This window comes from Megalops cyprinoides, chromosome 9 (assembly GCF_013368585.1).
Source record: "Megalops cyprinoides isolate fMegCyp1 chromosome 9, fMegCyp1.pri, whole genome shotgun sequence".
Lineage (NCBI taxonomy): Eukaryota > Metazoa > Chordata > Actinopteri > Elopiformes > Megalopidae > Megalops > Megalops cyprinoides.
In genome coordinates this window covers 2,251,397-2,275,182 of record NC_050591.1, presented here as the reverse complement: position 1 = coordinate 2,275,182, position 23,786 = coordinate 2,251,397, and the positions used below count along the sequence as shown (strand labels likewise).

Sequence of the window (23,786 nt, the reverse complement as noted above, 5' to 3'; positions counted from 1 at the left end):
GTATGATCAAACGTGAAATGTTCAGCCCAACCTAAAAGTGTCACTGGTTCGGCTTTATTAGTGAAGAACAAGGCTTTCTTGTTTTCCTATTTTTGTAAACTAATAGACATTAGTTTACAAATAGAAATCCAATGTGAGGTGATGAATATGAATGACAAGCAGAATGCTTTCCTGCTTGAAAAAATATAAAAATGTAGGCTACAGTTTTTATAAAATGTAAGGATTTGTTTAAAAATTTACGTAAATCATACGTAAGAAAAGCTTTAATTACAAATTAATCGCTTATATCCATATTTTTAATGTTCGTTGTAAGTCGTTTCCAGTATGACTGCATAGTAGGTTACTTGATGAGGTCTGCAAGCATACAATTCACAAATAAACATAAATATTGAAAACAGCATACACTGCACCGAAAGCTAGGTGTATTGTTTTAGCGCAAATATTTAAACAAAAATTAAGCTTACTCATTTGAGAAGGCACACATCTACATCAACAGAGAAGTTGCATTTCGTTTTCCTGAACACGTTTATTTAGCCTCAGAATAATAGAAAAACAATTAAGATAATATATCGAGCAATCGCAGCAGCCCAATTCTCTCATCCATACAACTCAGGGAAAGGAGTGAATGATCAATAAAACTCGTAAATTTTATAACCGCCATGATTTGCACGACATACATGAAACAGGCCATGAGACGCAAAAAAAGCATTAGAGAGCAAAAAGTCCGCTTATTAGTTCTTTCTCCTATCGATTTCTTAGATTTCTTCCATTTTCCGTCTGAAAAAGCCGCTGTGCACGACCTAATTTTGCAGTCCTCGGAAAAGTTCAGAAATCTTACGTTTTAAAAATGTTTAATTTTTCTTATTAAATTATTAAATCCGATATGGCTTACATATTTAGAATTATTACAGGTATATAAACATCCATCACCACCACTACATGTGTCCACTACGAAAGCATTCACACAAAATTAAGATTATGGCTGGCATTTATTGTTAAATTATCTCCTCTGTTTGCAGACAGGCCTCAGCAAAATGTTGACAGCAGAACAGAACCGGAATTAGATCAAAGCTATATTTTTTTATTCAAATGTATTCAATTTATTCAAAGCAAATTTGAGACTTATGGAAAATAATTAAGAAAAAATATAATGGATGCAGATAATAACACCATATTTGTTAGATGGTTTGGTCTGTCTGTATTGACATTTGCCAGTCAACTTTGTTTCAGCGAGGACAAATGTAAGATTTTGTTTGTCTTCCACTACTCTTTTGGCCTCCTTTTTTTTTTTTTTTTTTTTTTTTTTTTTTGCTGAAACAACAGATGACGATTGCTTCTGCCGGTAATTTGCATTTGGTAAACTACGCTATAAAGCGCATTCTCGACCGCCTACAGATAAACCACTTAAAATGATGACCCGGGGAAGTTGAGAATCCTATGCTTGGACAATTTCTGCCCATTTGCATTAACTAACTTCCTTTTACATTGAATTGCGGGTGGAGGATACAGACGCTGTATAGGAAGTTGAGTCAGTGGCCTGACTGGGGTCAGCAGAACAGGAAAGAGAGGCTCGCTGGGGACGCCTGTCTGTCACGAAGCCAAGGCGTGCAGATACTGTCGAAGGATTTTCCTCAGGGAATTATCATACAAAGTGGGTCCTGCAACTTTTACACTAGCTCTTGGACTGCTCTCTGAAAAAAAAAAACTAAAAAATATACTACTGAAAGAATAAAAACACAAACACCACCAGAGAAAAGTTCCTTGGCCACTAAAAACATTTTATCAAAACCTCCCTGGTGAGTTATTTATGCAATCGATTTGGGAATGTGACAGTCATCACTTTTGTGAATTTGATTGGGAGCGACATGGTCAAACATCTGCACACTTGGTTTACAATAGTTCTTGGGAACTGTTTCCGCGGAACTGTTGAAAGGACACCTATAAAAGACATGCTCGATCGGTTACATTAATTTGGGGAATAATTCTAGTGGCTGTGTATGGACTGCATATCTAATATCTAATGGATAACGTCAAAGTTAGCTTACTCTGTCTGTGGCAAGGAACTGTTTATTTACAGTTTTATTTCTATGTTACAGTGATTAATTAAACATACTATCCGCTATTTTATTAAATCAGTAGGAGTTATGGGGTGTAGACACTACCTCTAATTCAGCATAATGTAGCTAATATCCAAACCCAATATGAATGTGTCGTTAAACAGCAGGTGTTTTAAGGTGAATTACTTCTGTTATGAGTACCACTTTGATCAGCCAGTTGAACTCACTTGCCTTTGTTCTACAGCGGTAAGTGACATGTTGAAACCAGTTAGCAGCCGGGGAGGGAGGTGACTTGTTTTCGAACCTCACGCTTTTTTACGGGGCTGTTCCCATTTATGCTGAATTCCCTTATTTCACGCTTCATTGGACTTGGAGTCCAGACTCTTTCTTACGCGAGGATGCTGGGGGAGGCTTGTCACTCGTTCTTCATTGGCTGTCGGTTTGAAGGTCCCGCATCACAGAGACGATTCCATTCATACATCCCACACACCGTACGCTTTTCAAAATAATTTAGTCATCCATGGTAGCAACTTTTTCGTAGAAGGGACTGATTATTTAAATTGAGGAATAATTTAAGGGAAAGAGATACCGACTAACACGAAACAATCGAAAGGTGAGTGAGAGAGTGCTTAATTTCCACAACTTTGGCATCTGTTCTACTCAGCTGCAGCGTTCAGGTATCGTTCCATTAATGCATTAACATCACTGTAAATCCAGTGTTTTTAAATTATAATTTTTAATTTCTTTTCCCTGATCATTGTGCGTGCATATCTTATGTGTGTCAGTCAGAGTTTCCTTCACGTTTGTCGCTTGGAGATATTTTATATTTTGAGCTAACTGGTGCAGTATCTACAATTAATTTTTCTTTATTTTGGGGTGGCTGTAATGTACTATAACCTGCATACGCTTATTGTCGTATTTTCCTGAATGAATTCCGGATTAGTTTACCTCGAATTCTTTTTCGTCAGTCAGCCGAGCACAAGAGAAAATGCGCACAATTGAAATATGTATATAACGCTTTTCTGGGAAATATGTTTGTTCTAATTCATGATGGATAACAGCACGGTTCTCGTGCAAGGAAAGATTCTTAAAATGTAACACTAGAGGCACTCAGTCTTCGGGCCGTCCCAGAGGAAAGTCGAGGTATTTATTTAACAGTCCTCCCGAGCCCCGAAAAGGGTAATTGGGTGCAGATGCGAAATCGTACTCCTTCTTACCATTTAGGAATTGGATGCATTCGAGAAAATTTATGGAGCGAACCCAACGAACAGCCTACCTTACTGTGCACTGCAATCGATAAGCGACTATTTTAAAATGATGCCGTGATATGGCTTTATTGAATTGACGCTTGTTGCAAATTAACAGCTGGAAATATTGGCATAAAATAACAAAATCAGTTTGTGTGTGCGTGCGTATCTGTATTCATAATCTCATAATGTATTTTTCTTATTCTTGAATTTCTTCAGATGAATGCTTTTATTTAAATTCCGTTGAGTTGTTGACCGAGTTAAACTTTAGTTAAATCCTTGTAGTTGTTCAAAGATGGTTAATGTTTTCAAATGTTTTGTGTAAGGGGAACTGATGATGTCTAGGGAAATAATTTAAAAGTAACAACCAGTTTTGGTATAGCTACATTTAATAAATTGGGTGTTTAAATTTCAGTCTGTTGCTGCAGAAAACATTGCGGCTCTTCGAATGTTGCTCAGATAAAAAATGTTACCTGCCAGCAATGACAGAGAGCATATATTTCTGTTTTCCCCTTTGCCCACAAGCCCAGTCCTTAGATAGTAGTGTGATAAGCAACGATAAGCAAGTAAATTGCGGTATGGCTTTTGAAGATTCTGTTCTATTAATGGATAAATGAATAAAGAGGCCCTAACACTAACTTGAAAATAGAAGCAGTAGCGGTGGTAGCAGTAGTAGTAGTGATAGCAGTTAAAACTGCAGCTGTTGCAGCAGTAGTAGCTCTTAGTAATCTATCCAGTTCATACATTCGCTCGCACATTGCTTATAGCGTAGTTTTAAGCAGTAGCTGACGTAATTTCTCATGGTTATGTCTGTTAAGGAATGCTAAACCGCGTGCTCGATAATTGCAAGGTGAAGCAATGCCTATAGACACCGCACTCGCTGGGCCCTTTCACCCCAGACTTTGTAGGCTGCACTTATTAAAGAGGAAAGTGCTTCAGTATGTGGGAAGCGTTTGCCAAGAACCTGATGGAGAGAGGGAACGAACTAACTTTAAATAAATAAATAAATAAATAAAAACAATAATAATAACAACGCCATGATTATGGACCGCAACATCCCCAATTTCGTAGACTGTCGACTGCAGGTTGAATATTACAGATCTCAACAAGTCTATTATGTACGATCTGGACAACGACAGAGGACATTTTGTTATCATGTCGTGGAGATGAGGGAAATTGCCTCTAAGCATCCGCATATAAGTAGCTACCGTTTCTGTGTTTTTGTGGTTGGTCTATAAACCAAATTTTAAATATTTTCTTTTTTTCTTGGAAATGGTTGCGCAGCATGAAACTCGGCCCATGCACAATGGTGCAGAGTAGAGTGTTACGTTCCCCTCGTGCCAGGACGTGCTTATTACCATCTATAGGCTACTTAATATTAATATTGAAAATATTCAAACATTCTGAATGGTGAAACGTTTAGCTCAAAAATAATCGGCGGCTGGGACAATTGCAAAGAAACTGAAACTGCAAATGAGGTCAGTGGCAGAAATAATTATGAAATGTTGTATGCCATAAAAACAGAGGAGGAAATTTGGCGGTCCTGTAAGATAAATTGCATATAAAATAAATCCAAACAAAAACTACAGTCTGGGGAAGATAAGAGATATAGGAAATGTCTTTGCGATAAATATCAAAAGTGGACAATTTGTATTAGCCATAGGAAATGCACATTATGCAGGTGTAAAAGGGACGTTGTAATTGTAAAAGTTGAAGGTATTCTGCGAGTTATTGGATGCTGGCAAATAAAATAAATGTTTACGGACACCATAAGTCTTACCCCGTGATAGGTGACTGAAATATAGTGCTGTGAGCGATATGCTACTGTCGTGATCCAATCAACTATACTGTCAAGGGGGATGTGGGTGGGATAGTGGGATTACTCAGTTTATTCTTCAGTGACCAACAAGAAGTGTAACAGTCCATGTACCTCCGTTCAGGCCTACACTGTGAACGTCAGCACCAACGTGATGTGCTTTGGTCAGGACATTTTTGTTTCAGCCAAGTCATGGATGGTGGTGTTATTTAGTGTTTAGTGTGTGTGTATGTGTGTGTGTTGTGTGTGTTTCCAGCATGGTTCTTGCCTCTCAGTACATGTTTGCAACAATAGCAAGAATTTTAAAAATCATAGTTGTTTTTCTTGCATTTATATCAATGTTTTTTTTTTCTAATGTACTGCCCTCCCTGTATACAGGGCCTGTGAAGTGAGTACACCAACACATTTTCTGACCCTTTTTTCCAAAGAAAATGTTTCAGACTGTACCAGACACTGCCTCTTACGTCAAGGTAAGACAACATCGCCTCTTCGATCAGGTTGTGGTGGGGAAAGGGTCTGAGGCCGTTCTTTTTATTTCTTAACCTTCTATAACTCTTGTGACATATGCATACGTATGTGTTGCTTTCTGTGCAAATAATAATACACCTGTTTCTGAAATTTATTCATAACTTACCCCATTGGCCAAATTGAGAGACTAAGTGTTGGGCTGTAGCAATTTACATTTTAAAAAGCAACCAATGATATGTGACGTCATGATGTTGTGGAGCAGGGAAGCAAATTCTATTAAGATTGCTTATGTCATTGCAGTTGCTGATGTGTTACTGTGGAGGAAGTCTAAATGCAGATGCTTATGTGCTATAAATAAGATTTTTTTTTAATTTAATAAACATAGATGTCAGGATATATTTAATCCCATGGCCTCTGTGCTGGGTCACCCTGATTATTTTAAAACAATATTAGATTTGACATCATTTTCCTGCTCTCCTTATCTCTAACACAGTTTCAAAGAATGTAAACAAACCAAGAAGCAGACATCTGGTTTACACATTTTTAAAATATACTCCACACGTTGGGGCATATGGAGCAGCATGGAAATCATCCAGTAATGTTAATGTCTTGAGACAATTTGATGGGGATGGGGAGAAGTTTTTGAAATTGTCTGTGGCCAGGCTCCAGAATATGAATAATGTGGACTAAGACCCACTGCTATCATTGATTGTCTCTGAGGTGGAATGTTTGAAACTTTACTGGCTCATATAAAACACACGTCCCGTATCCTCTTCAATCGTTTCAGCACTGTACGCTCAGAAAGTGATGGAAATTGTCACAAGTGAAAGAACTATGGTTTTAGTCCAATTGTGTTATTTATTGCAAAGTGTCTTGTCTTGTTATATCCAGAGGGAGGAAAGTTTGGGTAATGTTCACAAACACATTTTTGTCAATATAACATAACATATCAATGTAGCTTGACTATGGATTCCAAAAAAAGTTTAAATTGTATTAAGTTTAACATGAACTTGTTTTGTTCTTACAATTTGTTGTCATTTTCATAACATAATGTCTCCAAGTGTTCAACAAACAGGGTGTTGTGGAACAATGAAAAGGAGTGTTTGCTTGAATTCCTCAAAGACAAAGCACATTGCAGTTTCATTGAATCTGGGCCTAGCCATCAGGCCCAAGCTACGGAGTGGCATACAGAGTTTGTGCTCATGGAATGGCTGTGCACCCACAGATTGCACCATGTAAATATACCAATGAGTAGCAAATGATAACATGGTAACACTGAGAACCCCTTCAAAGCAGCAGTTGTGTTATGAAGGCCTATTGCCCCTCACACTTGGACTTTTTTGTGCGATCGCAGTGTTTGTATCGCTTTGCACAAAGACTGTTTTTCAGACTGAGCACAGGCCTTGGTCCTAGGGACAATCCTCCATTTGTTTCAGGGTGGCGGGCTGCTATGGAATATTCAAGGTGAAAATATGCTTTGAAAATCAAATTTTTGTTCCCCAAATGGATCTGGAGTAGCCATCCATCAGAAAAGAGAACATCCAGGAATATGAGTGCTTTTCCCTGACCTTTTCATAATTCTGAGGCTACAATATGACATTGAAGATAACATAAAAATGAAAAAAGCCTAGATTTAAAAAAGAAGACCAGATGCACAACATTTAAATGGTGCACTTCAAAATTTAGTGATGCTGTTACCATAAGGGGATTTAGTTTATTTTGTTTAAACAGTTGAAGGTGATGCCTGGAGACAAAAGTCAATGCTGTTCTTCAGATGCCTTTATTTTGTCAGAAGCCCACACAACATTCACTTGAGTTCAAACGACTGAATAGGTAGTGATTTACTTGATGTGTGAATCAACAATCCAGCTAATGCTAAAGCAATACTCTGAAGCAGAAAGCCCTGTGTTTCCACTGTAATTGTAATTGTTACGATGAATATGATGAAAGCTATGGCACCGTTTTGAGACACTGAATGTCCACATGTGGACACTGTGTTAAGAGCATTGGTACATATTACAGTAAATTTACAATTTCAGATTCATTTCAGATTTTGAGTCATGTCCATCTTTCACTGGAGACCAGTGACCCTATGCTTATGCAGAATGTTGAGGAAATATGGCTTAATTGTCTATTTTAGGTAACCATTTTTCCAAGAAGCGCTACGTTATTTCAAATGGCAGCAAAATATAGGTCAGAATGCAAACCAGACATGCCTCAAGAAAGTTTTAAAGAAATATTCAGCTTCATTCAAGCAATTCTATGGTCTAGCTGTAGTTTTGTTTGGTTAAGGCCAGGCAAGACTCAAGTTCTCCAATAAAAATAAATCTCAAATTAATTATGGCCTCAAGCAAGTGGCCAGACAGTGGAGCTGTGTGGAATAGTCTCTGTGTCAGAACTCAGGCAGGGACTCAAGCGCAGACAGAGAAAACTGGGCACACAGGTTTATTAAGTCCAGAGGGCAAACCAGCAACGAGACAAGACACAAGCAGGACTTAAATAGGGCAAGGCTGATGAGAAGACGGGATGCAGGTGAAGACAGTCAGGCAATCAGGTGGGCGGTGACAGGGCGGAGAGCAGGGCAGGGCTGGAACACAGGGAAAAACAAAAGCACATGGACAGGGAAAACAAAACAACCGGCTAAGACGCCGCAGTCCTGACACTCTGTTTTTTACCCTCAGTGTTTTAACTTTGGCTTTCCTTTTACCCGAGAAAGGGTGCGGGCTTACCAGAACACTCCAATCTAATGTGCAGGCTGAAAGCTTTGATCCATATTGGCCGCACAATTTCTTGACTGAAGTGAGATGTCTTAAAATGTTTGTGACAAATTTTTAAACTGGTGTAAGGTTTGCATTTTCTATCATGGATAAACAGGGCAACATTCAGAAAAAAATAATAGGAATTTGGAATTTACCATTGATATTGATATCAGTGATATTACCACTGATATTGGTGATGGTCACATGAAAAAGAAACTCTCTGGAGATCTAGTTTAATTTCCATAACTGACTGACTGCTTCATGAAGGCGTACAACCTGCACGCAGCAGATACAACATGCTGTTCTACTATAAAATAGACAAGAAGGAGGGTGAGAATGATAGGAACAATAATAGTGTATTTTTGTTATTATTCTATCCTTTCATTTGACATAAATATCAGTTTTAGTTTAAGAAATGAAAAAAGAAGCTTGAGAGTGCTTGGAGGGGTGCATGCTCACCCATGCAAGGTACCTACTATCTGCTAGAAAATAACCGGGAAGACCTAGCCCATTTTTCACAGTTTCCGCCCAGTTTTGCATCCCTTTCCAATGGAGCAGGATTCTGTGGCCTCATGCAGTGTGCAGTGGGAGGACATGTTTGGCTGTCAAACCCCAGTGTCGATCCAGATGTTCTGTGGTTCACTGAATTAACCAACTTGCATTTGTTTACTGCCCTTCCAAAAATGTTTGCTCCTACATCATGGCTTAGAGACGTGCCTGGCTGCCTCTTCCATACATTTATAATTATATACATACATATATATATATATATATATACAGTGCAGTCAAATGACACACTGGACACACTTTTCGTTATTTATTTTTACCATTTTCCACATTTATAGTATAATAATAGTAAAGACATCAAAACTATGCAACAACACAAATGCAGTCATCAAAGTCTTAAAAACAAAAATCAAAGCTATTTCATATTTTAGATTCTTCAAAATAGCTAAAAATCAATCAATTACAATTTAATTAAACCCTCACGATTTATATTTGTCTAAGAAAAAATATATATGTGTTTGTGTGTGTGTGTGTATACAGTGACGTATTTACTTATTTTCATTATTTTACCATTATAAAACGTGCATAAAACACCCCACATTTACTGTGAGGTGGCAACGGTAACCTGAGTTCTGAACACTGAAACGTATGTGGGGTCTACGGGCGCTGCGCCACCGCTAGTGCTCTGTCACATCTTTGACACCTCAAAATAATCTTTCGCTTCAGGACTGTTTTGACCTACGAAATCTTTTTTGTGTGGTGACATGTCTTAATTAAAAAAAAAAAAGATAAATGAAACATATGGGTGCGATGCAATTCATTGAATCAGAACCACCCAATCACAAGTTGCTTTGCTACACTAAACTTTAAGTATATCACCGTGCACTCTTCGGTTTTGGTTGATCATCAAAGATTTGTGCTGTAATGCCATCCAAACATCCGTTCGCACCTTTGGTTAGTTTAGGTGTACTGTGGTTAATCTGCGGTAACGGATCAGCACGCGGTTGCAACCACAAAATAGGCTACATTATATGACATTGCTTTGGCCAGTATCGGTCAAGCAATACATTCCAGATTTCTTTTACTTGGATTCTTCTTCTTCTACTGTCGTCGGTCGTCGTGGGTTCTGTGGTATTGTGGCATTGGCTACTAAAGCTAAGTCGGCTTGGCCTTGACTAAGCAATTTAAAGCGCAATAAATTACCAAAACATATCTTTAGAAATACATTTCGTTTTATTTTTGTGTGATGTATATGAAAATGTATATGGATGTATACATAAAAATTGGATTTTACAAAAAGTGCTTTGATATTCATTCTGCTCTGTTCGCTTTACTAATTTGATTTTTGTGTTCTTACAGAGTTTGCATGAATATGTGTATTTGCATTGCATTGTATTTTATGGTATTGCGTAAAGAATATTGGAACGAGCATTTCATTTCTTAGCCGTATGCTTGTTTGCTGGCAATGCGTTGATTTTGTTAAACAATCCAGACCTATTTGTAATGGGCTATTGAAGCGGGCATAAAATTTCATAAGGAACTTGTGCTCAGGACATACGAAGCACGCTCCTCAAGCTCCCTCATCATTCGAGCCAACCGCCTCATTCCTCCACCCCCAGCCTAGGAAGACTCTGTCTCGCCATCCATTCAGAGATAATTTTATTTTAATTAAAACAATGGCGGGTCCACTTTTTCAGGCCCTCGGGTAACCACATGTTTCACGTCCAAACTCCCTATTAAAAAACATGCCTGCGTGCTTACAAGAGTTATACGCATATCTTAATGTAGAGAGCAAGGTCTGTTTGAGGACACAGTACTATTAGATTTGTACAATTACAGCCTGTAGGGCATCTTATATATATATATATAAGATTGCACTACGCTGGGCTAGCCCGAGGCAGGAGAAGCCTTGACCCCTGGCAGGATCCAGATGTGGCGATCTCGAGGGGGCCTCTCTCCGCGCAGACCCCCACGTCGACAGCAGACAGTCCGACTCCCTCGTGTCAGTCGCGGCGGTGCAGACTCCGTTTGGTATAGCTGCAGCCCCGTTCTTCGAGGTTGAGCCCCCATTGGTCTGGTCACGTTTAGCGTTGGGTCTGTGTCGACCATCTGCGCTGATATTTGGGCTGAATTGAGGAGTGTAATTTCAAGAAGCGGGGGGAAATGGGCTCCAGAATGCTCCCTCTCCAGACTCTGTTTTAGAAAGGATTTAAGTCAGAGACAATCCCCATTGGCAGAGATTTTATAGCCACGCTTACCGATTTCCAATATATTCTATTCTTTATAATAATAATAATAATAATAATAATAATTGTGTAAATGGATAATAGACTAGTGGTAAATTTTAGAGAGCATCCGGACTGTTTTGGCGTCCTTAGGTGAAACCATACGTGAAACCAAATTGGTTTCATTGTTGTAATAGGGTGTGTATTTAAATTTGCATTATTTACGTTGAAGCCTTACATCTGTCTGCTTGTCATTTTTATCTTTAGCTGTCCGATAACAGCGTGAGGGGTTGCGGGGAGAATTCAGCACAAGGGCTTCTCCTTTAGATGCCTTCAGTCTTAAAGAGATATAGAATCCATCATTCACTTCTAAGTTAGATAGAGGAGGCACGTGTAGAGCAGACTTCGAAAATTTTGCGGCAGGGGCGCGCGGAATTTATTAATGGTGTTTCAGGGAAACTTTACCGAGGTCAGGACTACAACAGCAAAGGAAAGATTGTTCAGTTCATTGTCGCAGGTAATACTCTGAGCTTGCGTTTTCCTTTCTTTGTTCTACTGTTCGGTTATTAGATGTTTAATGAAATGCAGCTGCTCCGACGATTTAGTCAGTCTGTTTTGGCCCTTTGTCTAGCAGAGTCCAGACTTACACGGACATTTACATTACATTTACATCTAATATAAATGACAGTTTGAACGTTTGAGTTGATCCAGATGAATCCAAGCGTTTAGACTCTAAGAGTTTCGGAATTCATTTGAGATTTTCAGCGAAATTCTAAGAGGAAATAATAGAACATCTCGCCGGCGTTTATACTACAGAGAACAACACACTACTCTAATTACATAAATGCTTTTTAATCTTTTGAACTCCTGAGAAAGCTGGGAAAATGTTAAAAGACAAACCCCACCTGAAGCCACTATGACATTTTGGTGTAAAAACAAACGAACACGTCGTATGCAAAACGCTCTGAACAATTCCATAAACATTTCCAAGTAAAAACATTTTAAGAAGGAAAAACTTCCATTGTTTACTCCGCTTATCTCCTTTGGACAAGTATCCTGCTTTTTGACGTTGTAATGAAGGCAGGGCTAGCAGTGACACACATAGCTTCCTACTCAAAAGGAGTGACTTCACTTCCCAAATTTAGAAAAAAAAAAACCATCCGGTTAACTGTCTCTTTCTCTCCGCGACATATCGGGCTCTGGAATTAATTCAGGAGCGTGTCATGTTTGGAATATTGTTGGGGTCCACTGAAAATTGCCTAAAATGGACGGAACTATTAAGGTAGGGTGAAGAACGGGGATCACGGCTTCGGGTGAGCCTGGATTTTGGCGTTGCGCCTCCTTTTAACTTGGTTCGGTCTGCTAATGAACTGTGCAGTGTGAGTGAAGTGTCGTTTTCTTTCGCCCCGAAAGCGGTAACCAGATTTCCTTCTTTTTTCTTTCTCCTGAAGTTTCCTTTTCCTTTGTACCGAAACTTTGTTGAACATGAAAAGGCGTTGCAAAAAGAGAAGGAACGTTTACCCAGAACCTGGGTAGGTCGTAGCTGGACAGCGCACCGCAGGCGCACGTCTGAAGTCGAAGTGGTTAATTTGTTTGAGGGGAAAAAACATTTATATTTCAAAACGCAATAGCAGTTGCGTTACATGGACGAACGTTGTCATTCTGCCGCGTTAAACAAAAATGTACTGATTGTGCGTTAGGGAGAGGGTTAATGGCGTTAGTTTTTATTATTTTGAGGTGTCAACGATGTGACAGAGCACTAGCGGTGGCGCAGCGCCCGTAGACCCCACATACGTTTCAGTGTTCAGAACTCAGGTTACTGTTGCCACCTCACAGTAAATGTGGGGTGTTTTATGCACGTTTTTTTTATAATTGTAAAATAATAGAAAATAAGTGAATGTTTCACTGTACACACACACACACACACACGCACACACACACACACACACACACACACACACACACACACAGTTCACTTAACTGTTTGTTCACCAGATGTGGTCAAACTGTCAAATGAAAATCCCAACTTTGTTAAAACCGCGTAACCGTGTAGTTTACCGTAAAACTAGTATAGGTCACGAAGAGAGGACGTAGCCTGGATGAGAGTACAAGAATGATTTCAGAAACGTTAGTCTCAGCCTGTAAAATACCAGATGCAGAGCTGAACACAGAAATACGACTTCTAGTTTCAGCTTTGCGTAATACCTCGTGCATCATGGTAAGGATGTTGTGGCTGAATACATTATTCGGAAGTCTCGAAATATTCGGAATATCAAACTACATTTTAAATGGGAAACAGTGCGTGAATGTTTTCTGCTATAAAAAAGGAATAACCATTCTTTTCCTTGAAAGCAGAAAGAGCGGGATTCTTGCGGTTGAAAAAGTAGGCCTATTGGGTGCGGTGTGATTCTAGGGTCCGCGAAAGCACTGACGGCGCATAATTGCCCGCTCGAGGAGAAATCGTTTTCAGTTCACCCTTCATCAGTGCTTGCGATTGAGATTGCAAAGTGCGCAACAAGGGCATCTAAGGAGAGTAGCAGTAAATAACGTGAATTAAATGGAAGCCTACTGAACATGCAATACTGCTACGATTTGCATGATCGAAATAATATCGGTAATTTCATGATAATTTTATACTATTGTTGTACTTCTGCCTCACACGATTGATATTAAAATAATGTGATTAAAGTATAAATACACTTAGCATAGTAAAACCAGTGTATGGGAAAGTGAGGACCTGATTTTACGTGTGATTGCGATATGATTATTTGCTTAGTTTAGTTTTTGTTATGATGGAAAGCTTTGACTATGATGTCTGTATGTGTGTATTTGTGTGTGTGTATGTGTGTGTGCGCGCGCGTTTTAGTTACTCGTATGTATATAGTACACTGTATATTGAATTTGACTGCAAACGGTTGTGTTTTGCTAGTTAATGTGTCTCTTCAAATTACGTTGAACGCTTTGCAGTCAGAAGGAAAAAAAAAACTCACATTGCTGCCCACACCCCCACCCCTATAAATATGGTTATGTCGCTCCTACACTAAAGAGCAGCATTCTTGATTGACTGCTAACTGTAACCAAACTAACGCATTAAAAGGGGACTTTTATCAAGCTGTGCTAGGCTTCCTGTTCTACACAATCTCGTTTCCGGACAGGTTTCCCTTTCCTCCTCAGACAAAAGACAGGAATGCTCGCAAAGGGTGTGTGAACAAGTTTTGTTTCTTAGCAGATCAGTGAAGTCGTGTCTGGCAATGTAGCCCTAGCGTACAAATCCCTCGAGTCGTGACGCAGTCGCTCCTGTCTAGCTGTGGCTGTGGCGAGTACTGGCTCCTCACGTGGCAGTTTTAGCAATGCATCTGCACATTAACGTCTCCCCAGGATCCGTTTATTCTAAATACCAGGGGATTGGAACCACAAATCCTGTCCTCCTCCCTCTTCTCCTTGTTCTTACTGTGGTAGTAAGTAGAACTACCAACAGGTTAATGGCACTTTTGTGCTTAGCAAAAGTAAAGTCAGTGGGGACTGCACATTCTCCTTTTGCACATGAAAGGTGTATCCTCTTTCATTCCCCCAACATGCATGCATGCATCCTGCACCCTCTCCATTCCCATTTTCTGTCACCTACCGTAAGGTGCACAACTGCAGTGAAAAACTATGCCAGCATGCTGTTGAGTGTGTGCAGGCAGATGTGTGAATTTAGACAATCCTATTTTTAAGACACTATAATCTTGGTGGAACATGCTGCATGCCAGGCATGAATTATGTGGGGGAGAATGACGTGTCACTGTGTAAGTAACGTGCAACAGCAGTGGTGACAGAGTTGTTCTTATCTGGCAACGCTGAGCAGGGCTGTGCAGAGACCTTTAGAGGGGCAGATGCTCAAATTTAAAAAGGGACACATGGATCAAGATGTTAGAACACCAACTACTGCGTAACCTGCCAAACTATAGCAACCAATATTCAAAGATAATGTAAAATAGAATCTTATAACAAACCGCATCATACTTTATGATTACACCCTAGCAGAGTTTGACATTTATCAAAATGTATTATTGTAATTATTATTTGATGATTACTCAGTTGCAGACTACTCTCAGGCTGTTAGAGGACATGGTCAGCTGGTGTACCTGGACATTGCTGTTTCTTGTCAGCTGTCTGCTGGGGCTGTAAGCAGACAAGAATGCATACCAGAAAGCTCTGTTGTGCACAGAGCAGTCCCAGATAAGTAAGGTAAGGCTGGGAATGTGTAAGGCTGTTCAGTTATGAATCTGTACTGTATATGTAATGTATAATGAAGCAAATACAAAACAATAGTATATTTTAGCTGTAGTTTACTATTGAAATAGACACAAAACAACAAAATAATAATAGTACTAAATAACAAATAAAATCTTTGGTGCCCACTCAAAACAGCCACACATGCAATGTTACTGTGTGTTACCGTATGATGTTCAATAGATGCATAACAGAGCACACACACACATACTGATCTGTAGATCCTCTCCTCCTGGTTACATTCACAGCAGAATCTTCCTATTGGCCATGTCCTGGAAAATGTCTATGACATCATTGTGGTTGATTGGAACAACACAATAAGACATGCACAAGTAAAACTGTAAATTGCAAAGTGAACTATGATAGATTTTAATTTAAACTGGCAGTTATGGAGAACAAGAAATTACTTACCTTCCTGTTTGCCAGTGTCACTGACTGCTGCTTCTTCAAATTCACTGGCACGTGCGAGCTGGTTGTGCGCTTAATTTTCTGATGGCCCAGTGTTGATTCAGATGATCAAATCGATACCACATCGGACCATCCATCACTATGCTAGCTTAAAAGGGGGGATTGGTACAGCCTGCTCATGTCTTACGTCTTCTCTTCATTTAGATCTCCCAATCTTTGCAAGCAAAGACACCACAAAAACTGAGTTTGTGGGATCTAACCCTACATTAATTGTATGGCTTTTGCTCAAGAGCAAACACACGTAAACACAATGCAGTTGCATAAAATAACCTGGTTGGATTTTACTTTCTGAAAATTTCTCACTATCAAAAACATGTAAAACGAATTATCAATATATTAATTTAGAGTAATTCATAATGCCCCTAAATGTTAAGGTCTCTATTCAGTCTAGCCACAATGTGCTCGGTTCTCAACTCTGAGGGGAGAACAGAAGCAAGTGTATGTCTGTATATTTCTGACACAAGGGTGTGAGTTTGGTGGTTACTGTAATAATCCAGAATGTCATGGATGAAGTGTAAAAAGGGTTTCACTTCCTTACTTTGAGGCAAAGTGCAATGCAGTTAGATTGAATCTGGATCTGGAGTTTGGTGTCATCTTTATCTTTGGGTTTCCTTACTAAATGTCATGGCCTACACTATTTCCACTTGTACATTTTTACCTCTGCTTGTTTTGCTTTCATGTAAGAGAAAGAAGGAGGGAAGTTGAAAGGCATTTTATTTCTTCATGCAATGTATTCTTATTATTTTGCTAATCTTTTGTGTGTGATACATATAGTGCTGTCACGATAACTGCAATATTGCAATGCCTCGCTATCGACAAGCCAACCGCAGGGTATGACAAGCAACCGCCACAGCCGCTACGCATGAGAAACTATTAAAAAATAAATTAAACAGTTTCCCTTGCGCATGAGAAACTTTGATAATTTTTTTTTCCTCATGTCCCCTAATTTGTTTTGCTCATGTCCCTTTAGGGGCTCTGTAGATTTGTACTTAAAAGATTTAGCCTAAACAATTTGCTTTATTTACAGTAGGCTAGTCCCCCCTTATCCGCGGGGGTTATGTTCCTAGACCCCTAGCGGATGCCTGAAACCACTGACCGAACACTATGTTTTTTCCTATACATACATACCTATGATAAAGTTTAATTTATAAATTTGGCACAATAAGAGATTAACAACAATAACTAATAATAAAATAAAACAATTATAACAATATATAGGGTTACTTGAACACAAGCACTGCGATACTGTGACAGTTGATCTGATGACCTAGACAGCTACTAAGTGACTAACGGGTGGGTAGCATATACAGCATGGATACGCTGGACAAACGGATGATTCACATTTCATCATGCTACTCAGAATGGCTCGCAATTTAAAACTTATCAATTGTTTATTTCTGGGATTTTCCATTTAATATTTTCGGACTGCGGTTGACCACGGGTAACTGAAACCACGGATAAGGGGGGACAATTTATATCTAGCCTAGGCTATAGTCTAGGCTTAATCCTTTTTTTTTTACATAAAGGAAAAAAGGCCTGTAGCCTACCTTGCATTCTTATTGCGCCTCATTGCCCTTCTGTGTTCTGCATTTAACAATAAACACGTATTTAATTTGTTTTAAAACTGTCATCTTTGTCATTTAAAAAGAAACAATATACCTAATAATGGCCTAACAATAAAGCTTATTTATATAGCAGTAAAATCAGGATAAATTAAGTAATTTGAAAAAAAAAATGGCGATAATACCGCATATCGCGCTGTTGACCCAGCCTAAATTACCGCAGGGGAAATTCCTTCACCATGACAGTCCTAGGTGCTCGTTAAATTGTCCCATTACATGTAAATGAACCCCGGGAAAATCAGCTTCTTTACAGCATTTTTACTGTAATGGACGCCATTCTGGGAACAGGTATCAATTCAGTCATCTCTGAGGATCCTGACTAGAGTTAAACATCTCAAGCCTGTCTTTACCTGTCTGTACAAACTAAAACTAAAACATACTTAAATCTTGTCTTTAAATATCCAATTTTTAAGGCTTATGTTTGAGTGTTATGTTTAAACATATTTTTTTTCACACGATTGGTCACTCCTAGTCTGGATCATGATGCAATAGTACTGCAGGAAAACTGGAGTGGAGTGCAGTGCAAATGAATACAAATATCTCAATGCCTTCTACCCACCTCTCAACACTGAATGTGTTATGATAGAATTACGGCTGACATCACTTGGTATCATCGATAATCCTTCATAAACTCAAAGGCCTAAGTTCCATTAAACCACAAGGCCCTTTGTCCTTAATTTTGACAAACTTTGTGTGACACTTTTTATTTCTTACACATTACACATCTTACACATTATGACTTTGACTTTGAAAACTGTTCCTTGGTAGGGTTATTTGTTCAAATGAAGTCATTGGTGATGGGATTAAACTCTCTTCTCCTTAAAAGTGGGCATGTAATACTTTGCCTTATGAATGTGGTCTCTGCTGACCATTCCACATTGCATTTTTCAGTGCAAATCCCCCGGGATTTCTGCTTATCTGCTTGTGTTTTGTGGCAATTCCCTGCAAAACACCCGTTTTGAAGCTGTTTACTGGTAAATTGCTTCAAAATCCCTCATCGAGTTAGCAGAAGTTCCACTCATTTAAAGCAATGAAAGCAATATTAAAACAATGTAAACAAGTAAAAAACAAGCAGAGCAAACAACTGTACAATATTTCTCAGAGCAAATGGTATACAGCACAATTACAGCAGGTATATCAGCAGAAACATGACAGGAGAAAAACAGACTTTTTGCTGTTATTCTTTCTCTGCACCAGTCAAATGCTGTTTTGCACAGGCAGGACAGGGATTATTGATGACATCAGACAGGACTTGTTTTAAATCTGAGTACATTGTGTAGTAGCCATCCTGTTCAGTAATGAGTTCACACAGGTGGAATGATTTTTCACTCATTTCAGGAACAGTCAATTTATAATGCTTTGGAAGTCACTCAATGAAACTAACACTCAATCAAACTGAGTTGGGTTAAGCTCAGCACCAGTCACATTGTTAGATTGAATAGCAGCATTACGGCAATATTTTAGCGGTTGGCCCCTCATGGATTTGTATCTGTCTGAGGCCTTTGCTCCAGACAGAGAGACGGGCAAGTCTGACAGGGGAAGGCCAACACATATCATCTCCAGACTACGGGTTTATTTTTGTTTAATAAAGTTACATTGCTCTCATTGAACCTCCACAGCAGGGTCACGGCAAAGCTGACCCCTTCCACCCCCCCAAGCTCCAGGTGTGGCCGTATGGGCCACAGGCAGGGGTATGATGAGAGCACCCCACTCACTTGCATGGCTTGCATGGCAAACTTTAACTGCTTGCAATTTGTTTCTGAAACGTTCTCGGGCATCGTCTTGTGTGTGTAAGCACGTATTTGTGTATATGTGTCTGTGCGAGAAAGAGAGTACGGTTTTGCTTGTTTTTTGTGTGTGTGTGCACATGAGGAAAACAATGTAACTCTTGGGGATGAGTTAAAGAAAACATTGACTGATTAAAAAAGGCTTACACAACATTATGAAAAGCTGAAATTAATGTGAAATACCAGGGAAAAAAGCATCTGCTTAAACTTAGAGTGAAGGGAAAGGTGCATGGCAGTTAGACAGAATACTGGCAAGAGTATGACAAGAGATGTCCAAGAGAAATTTGGTGATCATTTATTGCAGTTTTGGAACATTAAGCCATGTTAAGCGTTTTAGAATGTCCGAACTTGAGATGCCTGAGCAGTGTTGACATACTAATATTAATGCCATCCAGATTAAGTAACATTAATATTTCCCAGTGTCTCATACTTAGAAGGAAATAAAAGCAGATTAAATGTGGTAGTGCCATCATTGCCCTCTGTCTTATGCTGTAGCCTAGGTTAGCGACGACTGATAGCTACCTTAACTTTTCTCATAATTACAAGATCCTGATTATGAGATCTTTTCTCATAATTACGAGATAAGGTGTCTAATTTTTTTTTCTTTTGTGAATGCAATACGCTTCTGTAGAGGACAGCAGAGCAAAAGAGCCATGAAAAGAGCGCTTCGTCTTCTTATTTCTGATTGGTTCACCCCCCACCCCCTGCTCCCCCCTCTGCTCTTTCACTTCTGAAGCTACAAGTGCAAACTGGTTTTGCAACACGCTTACTGCAAGAAGTGTTGCAAAAGTCAAGGTGCGCAGATTTGAAGTTGGACCGTTTCAAGGGGTTGTAATCAGTGAGTTGTGGTTGTACTGGAAAATGGACTCAAGTAAAAAAAAAATAAATATGAGTAAATGTTGGATTACAAGTTTGCAGCTGTCATTGTATTTATGTAAATATCAATCTACACATTTGTGAATTTCAACATACAAGTTCACATTTTCTCTACAAGTGAAAATTTAAACATATGAGTTCAGATTTTTGTTCTAGAAGTTCTCACATCGTATTCCACAAGTTCTCAAAATCAAGTCTACAAGCTCTCGCATTTTGCAACATATTTACCTTCATAGTTTGAGGTGGAGCTGGGTGAAAAGGGCCCATGGGAATTTCAGTGTAAATCTCACATATCTACAAGTACACCAGGGCCAAGCTGTCTCATTGGGGAAAGGCTTTTTGAGAAACTTTTGCTGGTTTGGGTTTCCTCTCAAAATTATGGATTACCTGAGCAGTCAATGTAAATATGAATATAGAGATTTGCCTCCACTGCAGAGAATTGATGCATGTGATCTATAAAGATGAGGACAAACACAGACTGTCCTAATTCAGATTTTTTTTCCCTTTGAGGTTTTACTTGGGTCTGTACCTCCTTCTACAAATGACATGTTGGTACACCACTCAAATACTCCTGTAAACATCTTTAAATAATGTGTTTCACTGATGGGTCTGTGGCATCCTGTTTCTCACTGTAGACTTCATACAAGAGTCTACAACTCCCAGTGATAAAAAAATTCAAAAACAGCCCAAGGAGGATGCACTCCAAACATAATCATCTATTTTCCACTTCACCAGAGGTTAACAAAGACAAGCCAAAACGTCAATGCAACCATGAAAACTGTTGTATGGTGCAATATTTTGAACACAGACAAAAAATGATATTGACATTCATAGATTATTATTTTTGGAGCATGGAGCTCCCATTGTTTATTTTGATTATTCATTTGAGTTTCTTCTTGACCTGTTACGAAGGCTTTTTCATGTGTGAAGTAGATTCTGGGTCATTAAAAATATGAATATAAAATAATTGGATACATAACTTCAGAGCCTGAATTTTCTAAAAAGGCAAATATCTTATCTACTAGTTGCAGATAATGTTTTAATGTAATAACACATTTTATAAAGCATATTTTCAAACTCAAAATAATTATATTGTTTTGACAAAGACAGACTCGTGAATGTAAAATCATCTTTGTCAAGCTGCTATAGCTTTTGTCATTTCACAAGTGAAAAACATCTGAAGAGTGGTGTAGAAAACACAGGTCATTTATGCCTAACATTTACTTTAAAGTTACAAATTTGCTCTTTTTTGGCTTGAAAAATATCTCTTTTCGCTTTTTAATCAGAAGGAAATTCATTGCCTGGTCTGTTTTCCCTATCAGTGATGTGACATTAACTACACAAACTGGCACTGTGAATACTAGTCTGACAGTGCACTGCATCTTGAACAGAACAAACATCTGTTATGAAAATCTGAACCAAATTGTATACTTTATGGTCATAGTTTATGGTATGTGAATGAGGTAATCTGCCGATGCACAATAACAGAAAGACATTATAGAATGAGTGTACATTCTCCTCCTGTCCACTAGGAGGCACTGTCAGTGGTGAGCGAAGACCAGTCCTTATTTGAGCCACCATATGCTGCTGCTGCTGCCCCCCTCCCCAAGCCAGACATGACTGCATCAGGCACTCAGGACTATGGACAGCCCCACAAGATCAACCCTTTACCGCCTCAGCAAGAGTGGATTAACCAGTCTGTTCGAGTCAGCGTGAAGCGGGAATATGACCACATCAATGGATCCAGGTAGAGTATAACCCAGATCCTCTAGCCTTTCCCTTCTGTGTTCTATCCACTTCATTCTCCCATATGTTCTTCTCACTGTTTCTCTTTTCCTCCTTACAACTGTACCCCCATCACATGTGGAATGGTGAGGCAGCGATCAGACACACACATGTGCATATAAACATCCACACATACATGTGCACACCCACACATGCATGTAAATGCAGACATGCAAGTGTGCACACATACGTACAGATCCCCACATACAAACACGTGTGTACTTCTGTTAAGTCATGGTTGGCCATACAGTGGGAAGAGACATCACGTTTCTTACATAGTTCACTGAGGAGCAGTGCTGGATGTGGGAGAGTCTGTAAACTCTCTCTGTCTGCCACCTACTGTGCGGTCTCATAGACCCACATACATGAATACTCTGCCCTTCCATTCACACTGTGCACCGCCCTCTGCCCCTCCCCTCAGCTCTGTCCCCCACTCCTGCCACAGGGAATCCCCGATCGACTGCAGCGTTGGGAAATGCAATAAGCTTGTGGCTGGGACGGATACCTCTCAAATGACCTATGGGAGCTATATGGATGAGAAGAACGGACCACCCCCAAACATGACCACCAATGAGAGGAGAGTGATCGTCCCCGCAGGTTAGGACCGCCCAGGTGCTCTTTGGACTTCTCCTAGCACTCTTCCTGTGTGCTGAAATATTTCTCATGTGCCAGACATATCAGATCCCCCTTGAAAAAAAAGATGTCAGTCTCAGTGGGGTTTTCCTGTATAATAAAGGATAAATAAAACAAAAAATAACCTAAGAAATAAAAATAATTGTAATTAGCGTGTGTAGGCACAGATGTACTGTATGTTTTCAATATATTAATTCATTCAAATATTTCTGCAAAATATGGTATGCTAATAGAGAGTTTCAATTAAGCTCAATTCACTTATGCCTTTATGTTTTTGTATTCATATTTTAATGAGCTGAAAAATGTCATAATGGCTCTTTCCACACTGCTTGTTCATAAGCACCTCCAGCAGGTGATATTTCATTGTTCTTTAGTTCATTGGTCAGGTGGCTTGTTTTTTTTTTTGGCTCTCTCATTTTAATGGAGACATCCATAATCGCATTCACCATTTCCATAAATCTATGCCAAGGCTGAAAGGACATGTTTGCTCCTGTGTTACCCATGCATCTGCTCAACTGGTGGACCGGCGAGTGCTCTTTGAAGCTCACGTGCAGCTCTCTGACTAAACACATAAAGACTTCAGTTTGGTAAATAGCCATAATTAACATTCAAATAGGCCAATTGGTTCATGCATAATAGCTAAGTAGAAGCAGTATGAGGGAGACCACCTTCCCTGAGCCACTTACCACGATGGGAAAGTACCTCCGCTTGTGGGGACAGTGTCACAATTGACTGCCTGCTAAAGCGACGGGCAATATTTGTGGAAGAGGAAGACTGCCGAGACCAGGTAGCAGCGGACCAAAACAGGTGTGACTGAAATGCCAAGGATAGTAACCGGTGTGTCCCCTCATGGTGTACAAGCAGCAATGGCACAAGAGCTCCTCTGAGTCAAGCCAGACTAAGGGGATTGTTCAGTTTAACTGTAAAGTTGTTTGCTCTTGACTTTGAGGAAGAGGTGCAATGATTGAGCATCAAATTGGCCATGTGACCATCAGAGGTAGAAGAAATATTGAGAGAAAATAAATGAGTTATCTAGAAAATCACAATACATCAAAACCAAGCTGAGCTGAGCCAAAAAGGAAGACCCCCAATAATAACCACACACCTGTTTATAAAGCAGCTGATTAGGGCAGGTGTGGCTCGTTAATCAGTTACTAGTTGGACACAGACAATTCACAAACAATTGATGGAACTGAGATCTGTCAAAAATATGGCAAATGGATATGGACGTAGGCTCCATTCACACACATTTATATGAACA

General features: G+C 39.4%; 1 protein-coding gene across 5 annotated transcripts in view; it reads left to right on the top strand.

The window, feature by feature from the left end:
- The first annotated feature begins 2,646 nt into the window (after positions 1-2,646).
- The window catches only part of fli1 (Fli-1 proto-oncogene, ETS transcription factor), a 37,642-nt gene continuing 16,502 nt past the window's right edge, over positions 2,647-23,786 (top strand). Inside the window, exons 1-4 of one of the 5 annotated variants that reach the window (XM_036537086.1) lie at positions 2,647-2,670; positions 5,499-5,590; positions 21,640-21,854; positions 22,338-22,489. In XM_036537086.1, the coding sequence (XP_036392979.1) occupies positions 5,552-5,590; positions 21,640-21,854; positions 22,338-22,489 (406 nt within the window). In that variant the 5' untranslated portion in view covers positions 2,647-2,670; positions 5,499-5,551. Of the gene's footprint in view, positions 2,671-5,498; positions 5,591-12,247; positions 12,393-21,639; positions 21,855-22,313; positions 22,490-23,786 lie in introns of those variants that run through there. The other 4 variants (XM_036537084.1, XM_036537087.1, XM_036537085.1 and 1 more) reach the window with 4 other exon arrangements.